Source organism: Bubalus kerabau, chromosome 12 (assembly GCF_029407905.1).
Source record: "Bubalus kerabau isolate K-KA32 ecotype Philippines breed swamp buffalo chromosome 12, PCC_UOA_SB_1v2, whole genome shotgun sequence".
NCBI classification, from domain to species: domain Eukaryota; kingdom Metazoa; phylum Chordata; class Mammalia; order Artiodactyla; family Bovidae; genus Bubalus; species Bubalus kerabau.
In genome coordinates this window covers 29,104,494-29,125,251 of record NC_073635.1, presented here as the reverse complement: position 1 = coordinate 29,125,251, position 20,758 = coordinate 29,104,494, and the positions used below count along the sequence as shown (strand labels likewise).

The 20,758-nt window shown below is 37.7% G+C and overlaps 1 protein-coding gene across 7 annotated transcripts in view; it reads right to left on the bottom strand.

The window, feature by feature from the left end:
* Positions 1-20,758, bottom strand: part of N4BP2L2 (NEDD4 binding protein 2 like 2) — a 62,141-nt gene that overhangs the window by 6,361 nt on the left and 35,022 nt on the right. For all 7 annotated transcript variants that reach the window (XM_055542414.1, XM_055542415.1, XM_055542413.1 and 4 more), the window contains one exon: positions 507-2,263. In XM_055542414.1, coding sequence (XP_055398389.1) covers positions 507-2,263 — 1,757 coding nt within the window. The remainder of the gene's footprint in view (positions 1-506; positions 2,264-20,758) is intronic.

The following is a 20,758-nucleotide window of genomic DNA, read 5'->3' as shown; positions in this document are numbered from 1 at the left end:
CTTCCTAACCTTCTTTTCACTACCCTTCTCAGACAGTCTTTAAAAATTAAACTGATTTCAGGTATTTTTTCATCACTTAATTTTCATTGTCCATCGTTTTACTATTCTCATATCTACAAGCCCAACTGTGAATGAGAAAGGGTCATATGCTAAACAAAGGAAATGTAGAAAGCAGAAAGATTTTTCCAAAAATAAAGCAGTCCATCTCTATTTGTTACCAATCACTGTTAGCCTGTCTCATTCTTCATTCTTCCTACTGTTTAAATTGAGGATCCAAGTATTCAACATGCTCAAAAACATTTCAGACTACTGGTCGATCTGGCGGTGGGAGTTGGGGCTTGACTCCATCAAGCACCATTTGCTATACATCCTCCACTTCCATCTCTGAAAAGCATCGCAAGATCAGTTAACTGTAAGAAATCACTAACATGAGGTAGAAACACCTCAAAAATTACTCACATATATTAAATTGGACTTTTTATTTGTACCAAATAAACTCAATTTACCCACTGGAACTCCAGGAGATCCAAAAAGCTTTACTAGTTGAAAAGCAAACTCCTGTGATAATGGTAGCTCAAGAGAATCAAAGTAGTCAGGGCTTGTTAAATCTTGGTTATCCTGAGTTTGTAGGAACGGTAAAGGCCTAGGTTCTTCCCATGTCTTTAGCTTTTCAACAAAACTTTGATTTAAGGAGTGAAGATCAGAGGTGATACTAGAAGAGTACAAAGTATCAGGCTGGCTACTTAAAATTTCTGAAGAAGTAAACCTTACATCATTTAGTTTATCATCTACTCTCCTCTTAGAGTTGAAAGTCGAAAACAGTTTCTTGCCTGAAAAAGATATCTTCCAAAAGCTAGATGGATACTGTAGCATAAGACAAGGAATGGGGTTTCTGTAAAAATACACAGAATGCCTTACTCTATTAAATAGCAGGTAATGAGAATAAAATTGTCCACCAACATTTAGAAGAGAATCTTTAACAATGTCAAAGTAAATGTCAAAGTAAAACCATGACGGATGATAATCGAAGGTCATAATGTGTTGCTTATTCTCTTCATTATTTACTTCTGAAATTTCATCTTTTTCTTCTTCCAAAATAATTTTTAGTCCTTGGCTTTCTGTTAACAAGTCACATTTCCCCATTTCTTTTACATTGGTATGACTCTGTCCCAGTAAGTTAAAGTTTGGTGCCAGACTGAAAATCCTTTTCTGCCTCTTTTTATTCTCTGTTGAATGTAAGGTACTCTTCAGGATATCCAGTTTAAAGAAGTGGCTTTGAAAGATATTTGTCTCTGTTTCTATAGCTGAATCTATATTCTCAGTTGGAGATGACAAGTCTTCATTTTCTATCGATAGCTTCTCTTCTATCAATGTTTCTGGACTGTCTCCTGGCCCTTCCGAAGTGGAGATCAATTTGATCAACTGCCCCCTGCTGTCAGGATGAGCCAGCTTTTGCCGTCTATCTTTCTTTGGTCTCTGTTCACATATAAACTTATGAGGCCCCTCAGGCCAGCTACCAAAATAGGGTTGTCTATCAGAACCCAACTGTAAATCACCATCAGACAAATCATTAGAGAAAAAAGCCCAATTATTGTTTTTAGTTGTATTTACTGCTTGTTCCTTTCTTAAAACTTTATCTGATGTTCCAGATGTATATTGATGGCACAGACTTGTTTCATTCAGGAGACTCTCATCTACCATCTCTCCCTTCTGCATAAATAAGCATGGGGCTTCAGCAAATTTGTCCTGGGTGTTTAATGTCATGATATTCCTATTTTCAATACACTTTTCTACCTCTGTAACAGAACAGTCATCACTTGCTACACAGGAAAGATTTTGAGTCACTGTTGGACAAGAAACAGAACTTTCATTTGGCATCAATGACAAACTTAGAAACAAGTCATCATTATCTTTAGGGAGGTAATTCTTTGGTGGACTGTCCAACTCAACAACAGACATAACATCTGGCAAACTGTTTTCAGAATTTATGTCTTCCTGTCTTTTATCCTTATGGACATTCACAAAATCTCCCACTTCATTTCTCAGACCAACAGTTAAGGAACACTCTGATTCCCTTTTGGTCTCTTCTAAGTCTTCCTCTTCACTCTGAGATGGGTCCTGATCTCCTGGTGTAAGATAATTTAAGGTTTCAAATGAGTTTTCCTCCATGATTTTATTATGACTGTTCTGCTTTTTACTTCTTTTTCTGTTTCTCTTCCTGGCTTTGCTGAACCTGTGCCCAGTTTTCTTCAAATCTCTTTCTCTGAAATAGAAAAAGAAAATTATAACTTAATTACTTATATAACAATATAAACTAAAACATTATACTCAATGTGCAGATTTACAAACCATTAGTACAAGAGATTCTAAAGTGTGTGTGCACTTTGTACTATGGTGGTGGTTTAGTCACTAAGTCATGTCCGACTATTGCAACCCCATGGACTGTAGCCCATCAGGCTCCTCTGTCCATAGGCTTTTCCAGGCAAGAATACTGGAGTGGGTTACCATTTCTTTCTCCAGGGAATCTTCCCGACCCAGGGATCGAACCCGCGTCTCCTGCACTGCAAGCAGGTTCTTTACTGACTGAGCTATAAACTTTAATCCTCTAAATTAAAAATGAATACACTTTGAGAAACTTACAACTCATTTCATAAACAAATAACTTTAGGAAAATCTAATGTTTTCCTTAAGATACTCAATATATATATATATGAAGTACACATATATATATGAAGTGTATATATATATATATATATATATAGGAAGTGTGTATATATATATATGAAGTGTGTGTGTGTGTGTGTGTGTATATATATATATATATATATACATATAGCTTCCCTGGTAACTCAGATGGTAAAGAATCCACCTCCAACGAGGGAGACCTGGGTTCGATCCCTGAGTAAGGAAGATCCCCTGGAGAAGGGCATGGCAATCCACTCCAGTATTCTTGCCTGGAGAATTCCCATGGACAGAGGAGCCTGGTGGGCTATAGTTCATGGGGTCACAAAGAATCAGACATGACTGACTAAGCACTGCAAAGCACCAATAAACAACTTACTTTTCCCAACATCTTGAATTTTGAAAAGTGACAGATAGAGTCTAAATGACACAGCTTTAATGGCTCAAGTAGTAGATTTTCTCTAGTCATAAAAATTTTGCCAACTAAGATGCTCCATCAAATTGTAAAGAACAGCTGATGATGAGCAGCCAAATTCAGTATCGGGATGATATGCTTCTAATAGGTTAGTAAGCAGTGGTTCTAAATCAGAGGCTCCACCACCGCTCTGTGGGGTGTGTGGAAATGTGGGAAGGCATTTTTGGGTCACTGGCACTTGGCACTGTAGTCAGGGGTGTTAACTATCCTGCAATGGCAGGGACAGTTTCAAGTGAAAATTTTTCTACCCAAATGAGCAGTAGTGCTCACATCAAGCACACTAAAAGTTCACAGTGCCCCTTAATTAAAAGCAATCTTAGATCCTGAGGGAAAAACAGAGGACTTAGGAAATATTCTAATTTAAAATATAAAGGTTTGGTTATCTTCTCTTCCACAATGTACAGATAGAGTTAAAATGTAGTGGAGGAAGGACAACAGACGTAGCTGAGGGAAAAAAATCCCGGGAAGAGGAACGGAAAATAAACAATTAGACAAGCAAACAAACACTGAAGTAGAGAAAGATAATGAGGAAAAGAGAAATCAGTCAAATTGGTTGGGCGTTGGACAGAAGAGCTTATTAAAACTACCCCAGCCTCTAGCCTGATTTATTCCATCCCATGTTGCTGGGCAATTTTCAACAAGCAAGACCCCTGAATACCTCATTCTTTGTTAACTAATTGCTGCTGCCTTTGTTTACATATTCCTTGATGTTGGTTTAGAAAGAACATTAAGATTGTAAATCAAATATTCTTCAATTTAAAAAAAAATTTTAACATAAAAAAGAACATTAAGGACAGCAAATTCTGAGAAGCAGTTAAGATGGGGTTTCCATAAAAAGGATATGGAGTAAAGAATGGCAACTTTGGCAGAACTCTCCTTCATGGTCAGTTCTAGCAGACTCCAGTGAAAGGTCTAGTTGAAGTCTAAGGGGCAGTCAGTTGTAAAATACACACTGCAGACAGGTCTGCTGTTCTGAAAACAAACTCCACTGTCTTCGTCCAAACATGCACCATCTTGTTGTAGGGCAAAGAGGAAAAGAATGAGTCGAGTTTGTTGTTGCTTTATTTATTGGACTAAATGGTATAAAAGAATGAGTGTTTGCTGTTGCTTTATTTATTGGACTAAATGGACTTAAGATTCACTCCAGGCCTTGTGACTTTGTGGAGCTGAATGCACTTAACGTGTAGCCACTGTCCCTTTAAACAGTTTTATACTGCACAAGGAAGGAGAACTCTAAACTAAGGAACTGGGTTCCTATATATAGTTCATCACAAAAATTTTTAGAGCTCCTTATGCCACCAGGAATTCTAAGGTCCACAATGCTACTTTGAAAACTGGTTTTTTTTTCTTTAAAAAAAAAAAAAAAAGCTATTTAATGCACACTTACTCTGTATTAAGATTATTTAATTCCTTTATATGTACAAACTTACCTAATCTTCTTCATAACAACCATATGTAATAAGGCAAATGCCAGTTTTACTCCCATCTCAAAAAGGCAACTTTTTGAGATGGGAGTAAACAAGGAAACAAAGAGAAACTTCAGGATTTTCTGTACTGCAGCCACAATAGAAAATAGCATGGAGGATCTTCAAAAAGTTAAAAATACAACTATCATGTGACCCAGCAATTCCACTTCTGGGAATATATCCAAAGGAAATAAAAACACTAATTCAAAGAGATATCTGTACCCCATGTTCACAGAAGCATTACATGGAAACAAGTGCCCATCAGTAGATGAATGGATAAAGAAGTTGTGGCATATACAATGGACTATTATTCAGTCGTAAAAAATGAGGAAATTCTACTATTTGTGACAACATGGATGAACCTTTAAGACTTTATGGTAATTGAAATCAGTCAGACAAGGAAAGACAAATACTGTATGATCTCACTTATATGTAGACTCTAATACAAAATGAACAAGAAAAACTCATAGGAAAAGAGGTTAGATTTGTGGTTATCAGAGGTGGGGATTGGGGTTGGGCAGAATTGGAGGAAAGTGGTCAAAAGGTACAAACTTAGTTATTCAATAAGTAAGCACTGGGGATAAAACATAGTAACACGGTAACTATAGTTAACACTGCTATATGATTCATAGGAAAGTTAAGAGAGTAGATTCTAGGAGTTCTCACCACAAACAGAGAAATTTTTTTCTTCTTTTTGCATCTACACGAGTTGATGGATGTTAACTAAACCTATTGTGGTAATCATTTCACAATGTATGTAAATGAAATCATCTTATTGTACATCTTAAATTTACAGTGATATATTGACTATGCCAGTGCATTTTCTTAGCAAAACTCTATTAGTCTTTGCCCTGCTTCATTCCGTATTCCAAGGCCAAATTTGCCTGTTACTCCAGGTGTTTCTTGACTTCCTACTTTTGCATTCCAGTCCCCTATAATGAAAAGGACATCTTTTTTGGGTGTTAGTTCTAAAAGGTCTTGTTGGTCTTCGTAGAACCGTTCAACATCAGCTTCTTCAGCGTTATTGGTTGGGGCATAGACTTGGATTAATGTGATACTGAATGGTTTGCCTTGGAAACGAAAAGAGATCATTCTGTCTTCCAACAACACAAGCGAAGACTCTACACATGGACATCACCAGATGGGCAACACCGAAATCAGATTGATTATATTCTTTGCAGCCAAAGATGGAGAAGCTCTATACAGTCAGCAAAAACAAGACTAGGAGCTGACTGCGGCTCAGATCATGAACTCCTTATTGCCAAATTCAGACTTAAATTGAAGAAAGTAGGGAAAACCACTAGACCATACAATTATGACCTAAATCAAATTCCTTATGATTATACAGTGGAAGTGAGAAATAGATTTAAGGGACTAGATCTGATTGAACTATGGACGGACAGGGATCAAGACCATCCCCATGGAAAAGAAATGCAAAAAAGCAAAATGGCTGTCTGGGGAGGCCTTACAAATAGCTATGAAAAGAAGAGAAGTGAAAAGCAAAGGAGCAAAGGAAAGATATAAGCATATGAATGCAGAGTTCCAAAGAATAGCAAGAGATAAGAAAGCCTTCTTCAGCGATCAATGCAAAGAAATAGAGGAAAACAACAGAATGGGAAAGACTAGAGATCTCTTCAAGAAAATAAGAGATATCAAGGGAACATTTCATGCAAAGACAGGCTCGATAAAGAACAGAAATGGTAGGGACCTAACAGAAGCAGAAGATATTAAGGAGAGATGGTAAGAATACACAGAAGAACCGTACAAAAAAGATCTTCATGACCCAGATAATCACAATGGTGTGATCACTGACCTAGAGCCAGACATCCTGGAATGTGAAGTCAAGTGGGCCTTAGAAAGCATCACTACGAACAAAGCTAGTGGAGGTGATGCAATTCCAGTTGAGCTATTTCAAATCCTGAAAGATGATGCTGTGAAAGTCCTGCACTCAATATGCCAGCAAATTTGGAAAACTCAGCAGTGGCCACAGGACTGGAAAAGGTCCGTTTTCATTCCAATCCCAAAGAAAGGCAATGCCAAAGAAGGCTCAAACTACCGCACAATTGCACTCATCTCACACACTAGTAAAGTAATGCTCAAAATTCTCTAAGCCAGGCTTCAGCAATATGTGAACCGTGAACTTCCAGATGTTCAAGCTGGTTTTAGAAAAGGCAGAGGAACCAGAGACCAAATTGCCAACATCCGCTGGATCATGGAAAAAGCAAGAGAGTTCCAGAAAAACATCTATTTCTGCTTTATTGACTATGCCTAAGCCTTTGACTGTGTGGATCACAATAAACTGTGGAAAATTCTTCAAGAGATGGGAATACCAGACCACCTGACCTGCCTCTTGAGAAATCTGTATGCAGGTCAGGAAGCAACAGTTAGAACTGGACATGGGACAACAGACTGGTTCCAAATAGGAAAGGAGTATGTCAAGGCTGTATATTGTCACCCTGCTTATTTGACTTCTATGCAGAGTACATCATGAGAAATGCTGGACTGGAAGAAGCACAAGCTGGAATCAAGATTGCTGGGAGAAACATCAATAACCTCAGATATGCAGATGACACCACCCTTATGGCAGAAAGTCAAGAGGAACTCAAAAGCCTCTTGATGAAGGTGAAAGTGGAGAGTGAAAAAGTTGGCTTAAAGCTCAACATTCAGAAAACGAAGATCATGGCATCTGGTCCCATCACTTCATGGGAAATAGATGGGGAAACAGTGGAAACAGTGTTAGACTTTATTTTGGGGGGCTCCAAAATCACTGCAGATGGTGACTGCAGCCATGAAATTAAAAGACGCTTACTCCTTGGAAGGAAAGTTATGACCAACCTAGATAGCATATTCAAAAGGAGAGACATTACTTTGCCAACAAAGGTTCGTCTAGTCAAGGCTATGGTTTCTCCTGTGGTCATATATGGATGTGACAGTTGGACTGTGAAGAATGCTGAGTGCCGAAGAATTGATGCCTTTGAACTGTGGTGTTGGAGAAGACTCTTGAGAGTCCCTTGGACTGCAAGGAGATCCAACCAGTCCATTCTGAAGGAGATTAGCCCTGGGATTTCTTTGGAAGGAATCATGCTAAAGCTGAAACTCCAGTACTTTGGCCACCCCATGAGAAGAGTTGACTCATTGGAAAAGACTCTGATGCCAGGAGGGACTAAGGGCAGGAGGAGAAGGGGACGACAGAGGATGAGATGGCTGGATGGCATCACAGACTCGATGGACGTGAGTCTGGGTGAACTCTGGGAGTTGGTGATGGACAGGGCGGCCTGGCGTGCTGCGATTCATGGGGTCGCAGAGTCGGACACTACTGAGTGACTGAACTGAACTGAACTGATTGACTATGCCAAAGCCTTTGACTGTGTGGATCAGAATAAACTGCGGAAAATTCTTCAAGAGATGCGAATACCAAACCACCTGATCTGCCTCTTGAGAAACCTATATGCAGGTCAGGAAGCAACAGTTAGAACTGGACATGGGACAACAGACTGGTTCCAAATAGGAAAGGAGTACGTCAAGGCTGTATATTGTCACCCTGCTTATTTAACTTCTATGCAGAGTACATCATGAGAAACGCTGGGCTGGAAGAAGAACAAGCTGGAATCAAGATTGCTGGGAGAAATATCAATAACCTCAGATATGCAGATGACACCACCCTTATGGCAGAAAGTGAAGAGGAACTCAAAAGCCTCTTGATATAAGTGAAAGAGGAGAGTGAAAAAGTTGGCTTAAAGCTCAACATTCAGAAAACGAAGATCATGGCATCTGGTCCCATCACTTCATGGGAAATAGATGGGGAAACAGTGGAAACAGTGTCAGACTTTATTTTGGGGGGCTCCAAAATCACTGCAGATGGTGACTGCAGCCATGAAATTTAAGAGTTATGACCAACCTAGATAGCATATTGAAAAGCAGAGACATTACTTTGCCAATAAACATCCCTCTAGTCACGGCTATGGTTTTTCCTGTGGTCATGTATGGATGTGAGAGTTGGACTGTGAAGAAGTCTGAGCACCGAAGAATTGATGCTTTTGAACTGTGGTGTTGGAGAAGACTCTTGAGAGTCCTTTGGGTGCAAGGAGATCCAACCAGTGCATTCTGAAGGAGATTAGCGCTGGGGAATCTTGGAAGGAACAATGCTAAAGCTGAAACTCCAGTACTTTGGCCATCTCATGAGAAGAGTTGACTCATTGGAAAAGACTTTGATGCTGGGAGAGATTGGGGGCAGGAGGAGAAGGGGACGACAGAGGACAAGATGGCTGGATGGCATCACCGACTCGATGGACGTGAGTTTGAGTGAACTCTGGGAGTTGGTGATGGACAGGGAGGCCTGGCATGCTACGATTCATGGGGTCGCAAATAGTCGGACACTACTGAGCGACTGAACTAAACTGATGTCATTATTTATCAATAAAACCAGGGGGAAAAAAATCCCAGGGTCACATGGCTACTGGCAGGATTCAGACCAAGGCTCACTGGCTCTCCATTCTATATTCTTTACCCATTATACAAAATTGCCCCTCAAATTAAAAAGAGAATTTTACAAAAACACTTTGCTTCTCTTTCTCCTCCTCTCATCTTTAAATTCTCACATGTCCATAAACACAGAGATACCCAGCTGGTTAAGTGTTGAGTCCTTTTCTTGGAAGCAGTTCTTTGGTCTTAACTCATGCTATCAACTAACCTAAGAGTGTCTTGAGATTTTTTTTTCTCTGTTATCAAAGCAAATAAAGAACAACAGAAAGTGAGACAAGGTAGTGTGAAGCAGGAACCATCTTGCTAATCAGACTTTATTTCAAGGTTTTATATGAGAAATGGCAAGACCAGAGTAGATGGCTTATAATTCAGATAGGCTGATGAACATAGGGGCTCCTCCTGGAGTTAATTCATTTGTCATGGGGTAGAGGTAGTAATCATATTCTGGATATATTTTGAAGGAAAGACATGTAAGAGTTGAAAATCAATTGGTTAGAGGGTAAGAAAAAAGATAATGACTGCAAAGATTTGGCCAGAACAACTCAAAGGATGAAGAAGCCATTTGCTGATACAAAGAAATCTGTGCAAGGTATGGATTTGGAGGGAGTGCTGCTTAATCAATTGCCTCAAATTTCAGCTCAGAATCTTAATCAGGAAATTAATCTGTCCCTATAGAAAGCAGAAAAGATGAGGGTTTCTCTAATATTCCTCATGAGTTCCTATGTTTTTTTAAATGAATTATAATCTGATAATAAAGCTATGACTAACCTGGACAGCATATTAAAAAGCAGAGACATTACTTAGCCAACAAAGGTCCGTCTAGTCAAAGCTATGGTTTTTCCAGTAGTCATGTATGGATGTGAGAGTTGGACTAGAAAGAAAGCTGAGCGCCAAAGAATTGATGCTTTTGAACTGTGGTGTTGGAGAAGACTCTTGAGAGTCCCTTGGACTGCAAGGAGATCCAACCAGTTCATCCTAAAGGAAATCAGTCCTGAATATTCATTGGAAGGACTGATGTTGAAGCTGAAACTCTAATACTTTGGCCATCTGATGCGAGGAACTGACTCACTGGAAAAGACCCTGATGCTGGGAAAGATTGAAAGCAGGAGTCAACAGAGGATGAAATGGTTGGACACCATCACCGACTCAATGGACATGAGTTTGAGTAATCTCCGGGAGTTGATGATGGACAGGGAAGCCTAGCGTACTGTAGTCCATGGGGTCACAAAGAGTCGGACACGACTGAGCAACCTAACTAAACAATCTGATATCTAATTAGAGAAAAGATAGTAGAAACCTACCAATGATGAAAACACATGATACCTGCAGAGAATTTAACATGGATCATGAAAGAAAGAGGTGGCTTAAAAAACTATTAAAATCTGAGAGATCAGGCAATTTATTAAAGCAGTTTGCTAAAAACTTAATCCAAGGAGTCTTAAGGACTGGAGTTTTTATTAAAAATACAAAGCCCAGAAGTATGAAAATCAGACTAACTGTACAAGGAAGTGTGTCAGAGACCTGTTCTGGTTCCAACCTGTATAGTGACCACACTTGTCCCAGTACTTGGAACAGGCCTTCTGAAAAGAAATACAAACCAGTAACAGGGACTTGTGAAGCATGTGGGAGATAAGAGAAGTGGTAATGGTGGGGATAACTTCTTCGAGAATGTATATGCACTACATGTGCCTAGTCAGTATACACATTTATTTATAAAGTGTAAAAGGCTCATCAAACCTATGTTGCACTCATGCTGATTTATTTAGGGATGAATGGCACCATTAAAAGAAAAGAAGCATCATGAAATATAAGTTAGTTATGGAGAAGAAATCAGGAGAGTTGGAGGAATGAGCTGTAGCTTTCAAAAAGAATGGAAGAAATAAGACAAGAACAAATGGTGACATATCTCTGAAAATAAGATTTAGCTTTTAGATAATGGCTTAGAATTCAAGCTCCTGGGTAGGGATGGAGTGTACCTTTTAAGAATCAGAAAGATAATGTTTGCTCAGGGGCAAGTTAACCTGACCAAGTGAATTGTGACCTGAAGACAAAGATGAGAGAACATCCAGTATAGCCAAAGCTTGGGGAGAAAAAAGTTATTGCTTCATGTTCTTCATGAGGAAAATAATTAAGGGAGCCGGGAAGATTATTACTTATTGCAGAAGTCTAGATACTAAATTTATGAAGCATGGGCAACCCATGAAGTAAAACTCAGTTAAAAAAAGAGATGTCTCACAGCTTTATGGAATGACTGTAGTTGAAATAATCCAGATCCAGGTTCTAGTCTTGATTTATTAATAAGCTAGAAGGGGAATCTTGGGCAAACCAGGTCTCCCTTCTGAAACAGAGATAACATTACCTTCTTGCAGAGTTGTAAAGATTAATATGGATGCCCTTAAATGACCTCTACCTAACTGACAGATTCCTTCCATTGCCTCTGCAGAAAAGAATAACTAATACCAATGACACAAAATGTTTGCAGCTAGATGGCTGTTTTCTAGTACAACCACACCTTTCTCCTCCTATTATTTAGAGCTGCATATTTACAAGGAGTCAGAGGAATTTACCCCCAAGTCTGTTTATACTAATAATCATAATTGTACTACAGTTATGTAGTTTGATTAAACATTATGTCAATCAGTAGAATGAGTACAAGAACAGAAGTTTCTATAAAAAATTAAATTTAAATAAATGACCCAATAAAGATGAAGTACTAAACAATTGTTATCAAATCCAGTTTAGGCAGGATAACCATCAAGTTTTGCTTAAAAGTCACAAAAACCTATAATTTGCACTCCTATAGCTTTGAAGATTTCTTTGGGTTCTTCCTCCAATTTACATTACCAGAAACTGGAAATCCCTTAAATCCACACATTTATGGTCCATTAATCTATGACAAAAGAGGCAAGGATATACAATGGAGAAAAAGCCAATCTCTTCATTAAGTGGTGCTGAGAAAACTGAAGGGCTACATGCAAAAGAATGAAACTAGAACATTTTTTAATACCACATACAAACATAAATTCAAAATAGATTAAAGATCTAAATGTAAGACTAGAAAACCATAAAATTCCTAAAGGAAAACAAAGGCAAATACTCTTTGACATATGGTAGCAATATATTTTTGTATCTGTCTCCTGAAGCAAAGGAAATAAAAGCAAAAGTAAACAAGTAGGACCCAATTAGACTTAAAAGCTTTTGCTCAGTACAGGAAACCATCCATAAAACTGAATGATAACCTACTGAATTGGGAGAAAATATTTGCAAACGATATGACTGATAAGGGATGTTAATATTCAACATATATAAACAGTTCACATAACTCAATATAAAAAATAATCTAATTTAATAATGAGCTGAACTGAATAAACATTTTCCCGAAGAGAACATGCAAAGGCCAATAGGCACCTGAAAAAGATGCTCCATATTACTAACCATCAGGGAAATGCAAATCAAAACCACAATGAGATATCACCTTACACCTGTCAGAATGGCTACCATCAAAAAAGACAGAAGTAACAAACACTGGCAATGCTGTGGAAAAAAAGGAACTTTGGTACACTGGTTGGTGGGAATGTAAACTGGTGTAGCCACCATGGAAAACAGTATGAAGGTTCCTCAAAAAACTAAAACTACCACATGACTCGGCAATTCCACTCCTTGTCATGTACCAACAAAAAAAACCAGAAACACTAATTCAATACATGCACTCCAGCATTCATGGCAGGATTATTTACAGTTTCCAAGATATGGAAGCAATCTAAGTGTTATTAACGGATGAATGGATAAAGACAATGTGCTATATACAGTGAGTCCCCTGCACATGAACGTCCAAGTTGCAAACTTTAAAAGATGCATATGTGCGTTCCATCAATCCCAGCTTGCCCACCATCTCCTATCGCTGATGCTCCTTCAGCTCGAACATCTTCCACCTACCCTCTTTCCTCCAGCCAATAACACTTCTTGTTTGTTCACTTAACGGCAGCCCCTATATGCCAGCTATCGTACTGTACTACTAATCTTTTCAAGTTACTGTAAGATTAAAATTTTTTGGTGTTTTTTTTACTGTATTACTGTGTGAGAAATATTATAAACCTATTACAGTACAGTACTATATAGTCAATTGTGTTAGTGGGGCTCTTGGGCCAACTTTGTTGGACTTACAAACTAAATGGACTTATGAATGCACTCTCAGAACAGAGCTCATTCAAATGTCAGGGACATACTGCATACATACACACACACACACACACACACACACAATGGAATACTACTCAGCCATAAAAAATGAATAAAATTTTGCCATTTGTAGCAACATGAATGGATTTGGAGAGACTTATACTAACTGAAATAAGTCAGACAGAAAAAGACAAACACTGTATGGCATCACTTACATGGGGAATCTAAAAAATAAAACAAACAAGTGAATATAACCAAAAGAAGCAGAATCAAGATACAGAGAACAAATTAAAGGTTACCAGAAGGGAGAGGCAATATAGGAGTAGAGGATTAAGAGGTATAAACTATTGTGTATAAAAAAATAAATTATGCTATACAGCTGTCAAAATTACAAATCTCACGATGATAAAGGTCTGATGTATTTGCATATTTACATATTTTAAAATATGCACATATATGTTTAAAAACAGGAATATGCAAAATACTAATGGTGGTGAACTATGGAGGTTGATTTCATTGTATTTTTCATTTTCTGTATGTCCAGAATTTCCTACACTGAAGATGTACTACTTTTGTAGTAGAAAAATAAATAAAGCCTTTCTTCAGTAAACAAATTAGGCAAAGCAAAGAGAAAGAACATGCAAAAGTGCTTTCTCAATATTTAAGCCTTATTCTAGAATTACAAATCCATTTATGGATTTACTGAACATGTTTTGACTAATGAACATAAATCTAATCCACCCCCCACAAACACACAAAAAAGCCTGTGTGCAAATTCATTTCTAGCTAGTAAGACTCAGCAATTACTGTTAATAACTGTCTTCTTAAAAAAAAAAGCTATTTTACTATTTGGTGATTTCTCTATATTTTCAACAGTCATGAACAAGAATAATTCCAATTCAAATTATAGTACAGTATATTAAATTAATTTTCCTATTTCCATTTTCTATCTCAAAGATTTCACTCTGAGATAATTCTTGACATGCTTTTATTACTGCCAATAATAACTGCAAGTTCTCAAAATTAAAACCTAATTTTTTTTAAGTACATTGATTTTGTTATGTCCACCCTTAGTCAAATTCTTTAAAAACGTATCGATATAAAGCAGCATATATTTTAAGATATATCAGATTAAAATAACATTTGCCTGAAAGTTAAATTCTCCAAGGGAAGTAGCTAATTTCCAAATCTTCTAACACCTTTTCAAGTAAATTCTCATTACGGCAAAGGGATTGCTTCAAATACAGAAAAGTCTTTTTATTTTCCCTTGACAAGATCACACTACTGCATGCATAAAATCCATGATTAATAAGGCAAATGAGTTCAATATTCTAAGATACTAACTCCAATTCTATCAATTACATTTCTCCTCTCTGTTACAAATCTAATTTAATTGCCAAGATTTGGGCAGTTCTAGTTCTTTTTTAAAAATACTTGCGGTTCATTTTCACTGCTAATGAACAACAATTTATACTAATGGCATTACTTCACAAACACCCACTATTCACAAAGAAAAATATAATTTATTTTGTTATATCATCATAATAAAACACTAAAAAACATAGGCTTGGACTATATGTTGTTTAAAAATTCCCTTAATAGCTGTTTGAACCAAAATTAGGAAAACTAAGGTGCTTAAATATCACTTCTCAGGAAAGGCCTATCCTGTCCCTGTATTTAAAATTGCAGCCATCCCTCCCTCCCAACCCTCAACCCAAACACCCCTACCCCAGGCCAGGCCCTGTTAGTCTCTTCCTTTTTCTCCTCAGCACTTTTTTCCATCTAACAGACAGTATAATTGACTTGTCTTCTTTGACTTCTTGTGAAGTTTTGTCCATTTTGCTCCCAGCTGCTCCCTCAGTCCCTAGCACAGTGTTTGTGATTTAGAGCTGCTGTTGAATGAAAAATTTTACGACGAGATAAACGGTGGAGGCACAGGTTTTCTCTGAGTCACAGGTTGGTGACTTACACAAATATGTGGGAAGTGAAATATTTAATTTTGTAATCAGAGTAAATCCTCATTTTTCACCCTGCTTAAGCTGAAAAACACTCTCGTAGCCTCAAATGAGATGTATTAATGCTTCCATGGTTGAAGATGAACATATGTTCCTATGATAGTGGCTCAGAACCTGAAAATGTACAATAAACCCAGGCGGAGAGAATTCAGAAGTCTGGAATTTTCCAGGAAAAAGGGTCAGGGTGCTTCTTTTTCTTTTTTGCTATTCTTTGTGTCTCAAATGACTCTTCTTACTCAGTTATTAACCATAAATCATATCAATAGTCTTCCTCATTGTGCTTACTGTACATGCTTTCCGTGTATTACCTTATTTAATAACTGTCATAATGACCCTAGAAGAAATTTACTATTAACCACATCTATCTATAGAGACAATGAAATTTAAATATTTTCCCCAAACATCTGGTGGGTGGTAGAGGTCTCTGGCATTTAAAGTTTGCATCTTAAAAACACTATGCAAATATTGCTCCCCCACTCATCATGACCATGTAATTTGTCATGAGATACAAGAATTCATGGATTCCAACATCACTATTATTACCTGACTAATCCTGCTCACCTTATCCTAAGCACAGACCATATACAAAAGGGAGAACTTCCGTGGATACAGAACAAGCTCTAGTAATGTGTAATTATGAACAATATCTCTTGCTGGGACTATTCATATCAAAGAAATTTCAGGCTACAAAAGCAGCTAAGCCAATAGTCAGTAGGGAGAAAGTAAAACTAACAAAAATCCCAGAAGTTCACAATAATAACAAAAACACAGCAAAAAGTGTTATTATCAGAAAATTTTCCTACTTAAAATGTTCATTTATTATGGAATGTGAATATATGGAACAGAGAAATATTGCTTTGCAAAAGAAGTCATTTCACATACCCCTACAAAAGGCCTGACAGATTTAAAATATAATGGTTTAAATACTAAAACTAAATGACTTTCTGAAAACTATAGGAAAAGAAAAATGCATTAGGTAAGCCTGTTTAATTTTACTTCTTGTCCTAAGACTGAAATGAGATTTGTGATATCCATGCACAATCTCATAAACATTCCAAAACACCAAGATAAACTTTCAAAACTTATTTTCCTACATATTCTCTAGCTTTATTTTCTTATTAGAAATTAACATGATTAAAGTAAGAATTTATCCCTATACTAGGCATAAAAAGGATACTAATAGCCTTTCAAATCACAAACTTACACCTACTTAGTAAACCTCATTAGTAGCTGGCATTGTTAAGACAGCCCTGATTTGCTACAACTTTTCAAGTTCTTAACGTTTGACATATTTAACAGTCACAGCTGTTGTTTTAAAATGAATACAGTAACTACATTGAAAATTCTTTTCAAACATGAGATTAAGAAAAAAGAATCATGCCCTCTAAGAATAAAAACTTACAAAACTGGTCTCATAAGCATAAATTTTAAATTACATACATTTAAAACTGTGGATTTATTTTAAGCTCATCATTTATGCAAGTAGAAAGCACTGACAGCAACAAAATGTGTGCATCTTTGTTGCCCTAATTTTCTAGCACAAACCATACACAACTTAGCTATTTGACAGACACAAACAATTTCACTCACTGGAAAATGGTTGATGATCTTAGATGTTTTTAACAAACTTTTGCTTTCCATGTGTTATCACTGTAAGTAAGTTATCGTTACTATACCGGTCTATAGTTACATCTTAAATGACTTAAAATGATGGGAGCTACTCACTGACTCTTTTAAACCACCCCACATAGTTAAGCTTCTTGAGTTCTTCCACCTGCATTTTATAGTGATTTTGCATCCTCAGATGTCTTCAGGTTATCAGCCCTATTCTCTCTAGGACTGCCCCAACTTTACTACCTCCTGCTACTGCTAAAATATTTGTGGTAGGGAAACCATTAAAATAGCCTCATTCAGGTCTTGTACAAAAAAAAAAAAGTAAATTGCCTCAGAAAAGTCTTTGAAAGGTACTGCATATGGACTTGGTGGGTGTACAGAGCATGTGACATTTATTTAGCAAATCAGTAAACTCTTAAATCTTTTCAGAGTTTAGCCATGTGCCAAAGTTCACAAGGCAATGACTCCCCAGTGAGTGAACCATTCTGTTGTGTTTGAGTGAAAAAGCATCTGGCACAGATCCTGGAACACAGTAGGTTCTCAATCAATGTACATACACATCATGTGTGTACATGTTGTGTGTCTGTTTCAGACACAAAAAGGGCCTGGAGGATGCATACAAAGCTGTCTAACTAGATTATGAAGGGCATCATGAATAAAAATGACTGACTTTTGCTTCATCTCCTTTTGTATGAAAATTTTTTAGGTCAGGCTTAAATCATTTATACCTATAACTTATATCCAGGTTTCTGTGTCCAAAAAAGCAATGCAAGCACAAAAGATCATTTCTACACTGTGTAGTTGGGATGACTGCCCTCACTGCATGCCTGTCAGTCACAACTGAGCGAGCTGTCTTACTGAAATGCTCAGAAGGACCTGTGAATGCTGCATAGCATAGTCACTTTACCATCACTTTTTCCTCCTTCATGTCATAGCTCAGTAGCATGGTTTTAAGTCATACTTCAGAGTACACCGATAGGTCTTTCACTTTCCAGCTTGCAGTTGCTCCTTTTGTTTCATGACATACTATCTATTAAGAGGACCCTAGCACATACAGTGTCAGTGGGGTTGCAGACTATATATAACCTTTGTGATGGGCTGGCTGCATTCCTGTACCATAATCTTAAAGGGGGAAAAACGGTTTCATTTTTTTTCCCCGTTTAAGATTATGTTCCAAAGAAGAAACTGTCTAAAAAGTTAAATCTGTAGTGGGTTCAGGTTTATGGTCAAAGAGTTCAGACAATGACACTCTTCCATAGTTTTACTTTTTTAAGAGACGGTTCACTATTGTGAACCATGTGTTCATCTGGCTGACTTCCAGGCAGCATACAGCATACAGCTTCAATTCTTTGATGCCATTTCTACTTCTCCATGTATCCTGTGCATCACTGTGTTGCACATGTAGAACTGTTACCTTTACATTTTGTAGTGATGAGAACCTTAGCTATATACAGTGCATTCAGGTCTTATATTGATACATGACTTTGGTCTTAGGCTTTTATCATCAGCCAATATTCCCACAATTATTCAACAAATTAGTTCACAAAGAACTCTCATGTCAAGCATTGCTGAGTTGGGTAAGTACCCCATTCCTATCTCCAAATTACAGCAATATCTCTTGTCAAGGTTTCTTGTTAAAATGTTAAATGAAAGTACTAAAACTGAGCCTATCTTCAATGATGCTTTATGTTGTTTTTGATATAAAAATTAAGGAGGAAATCAACTTTCATAAAATTGCCTTAGAATTTCCATGAATTTTTCTGGGTAGTCAATTTGCAACTGTCAAGGATTCACTTACTGATGAACTATTCAAACACTACAGGCTAATATTACTCACCATATATACTTACTGGAAAGAATTTTGGTAAAGGAAAAAAAATGACTGAAAACTAGGAGTGCTGGATGCTAGTCTTAGTTCTTCCACTGAATTTAGGTGGTAAGTTATTTTACCTCCTTGGACCTTAATCACCTCATTTACAAAATGTGAGATTTGAGTTAGATGGCCTGTAAATCCCTTTTAGCCCCAATATTTCACTTTTTAAAACTGGGTTTAAAAAAAAACTATGTCAAAATACTCTGCCAATAATATGTATAATGTTTAGTATTTTTTGAAGAATCCAGAATGTTATAAACAGCATCTCATTAATATTCACAGTATTCATGAGGAAACAAAAGGACATTTATATGTAACATTTGAGTCACAAACTGGGACAGCAACTTGTACAGGGTCACAAAACTGCAGTATGAGAGCAATGATTCTAATTTCTTGAATGTGACTGTAGTATTCTATTCACTATACTATCTTTGTTGCTGTTCTACTCAGAAGCAATGTTTTATCCCTTCTCACCCTCATTCAGCCATCTCCAACATACTCAAACCTACCCTGCTCAATTTCTTACTGCCTGAAACCTCCATAGCATTCCTTCTCCTTCAATCGTATCAGCATAATTATCAATGATACTTTTTCATCTGCTTCCTATATTTATGTCTTAGGTTTCCAGGTACAGTATTTGTCACATTTTTCGTCTAATTTCTATTAATTTTTCATATAAATTCAAGTAAATATAGACAGGTATGTCACGACCATCTTTATATCCATCAATATATAGGGTTAGAGCTTGTACCTTTATACATACCCAATACATCAAAAAATCAAGTGACTGAAAAGGATGGCAGAAATTCTATTATGCTGTTTGTTTCAACCTGCCCTAGCAAAGAATTAGGGGGAAACTGGAGAAACCACACAATTTTCTTAGGCTTGTAAAAGTTGCCATGGATATAGGAGACCATGAGTCTCAGATCTCAAAGGACTAATTAGTATGTTTCTGTGGCCACACAGTTTGTTAAAGTGCTTAAATTCTTCTGCATATAGTACTCTGCACTCCCTCTTAATTCACTGCCCAACCCCTTCTCCAGACCCTCCCCCCACCCCATCTTCCACTTGCCATCAACTAACAGGTTAAGGACTCTTCCCAAAGGACCCATAGGTTTTCTCTCTAACACAGTAACCAGTCTGTTATGACTGACTGGTACCCATGAAATTAACTACCCAAAAAATCATGCCTTTTGAACACTGCCACTGACTCCCTTCAGGGACTTCAAGGGTTAACCTGTGCTTTTCCTGCCTTTCCTACCCCTGGAGATATTCAAATGGGTCTTGTCAAGAACAGACCTCATACCAGTCACCTCAGCAGGCAGTCAGTCAGCTCTTGTTCCTTTGCGTCCCCTGGAACAAAGGGGCCCGAGATGGCCTGGAACACATTGGGAGATGAGGTATCAGTGGTCGTGGCAGTGGCACCCCAGCAAGCAAACACCTGGTGCACCTTCTGCCCTTGACCAGAAGGCTGTGATCTCTTACCACTGTTTCCCGAGTTGCCCTCACATGGTTACTTGTGGCAACTGCGGCTTCTCTTGGGATTTCAGCTGAAGACAGCTAAGTCAAAGTCAAAGTCGCCCAGTCCTGTCCAACTCTTTATAAGCCCATGGACTATACAGTCTATGGAATTCTCTAGGCCAGAACACTTGAGTGGGTAGCCTTTCCCTTCTCCAAGGGATCTTCCCAACCAAGGTCTCCTGCACTGCAAGTAGATTCTTTACCAGCTGAGCCACAAAGGAAGCCCTGAGAAGGCTACGAAGACACTAATGTGCCAGCTGGTTGACTGGCCCCACCACACCAACCACATAATTTGACTACCTCTGCAAAAAGGGTGTGCAACCAGGCTATTTCTGCTTTTTGACCACCCTTCTGACATATCTGAGACTCAGCCCTGGTGAAGAAGGGGTGGGTCAGTCAACTGACGTGCCACTACATTCCAAATTCAGACTTCATAGTCAAGAGGTATTTT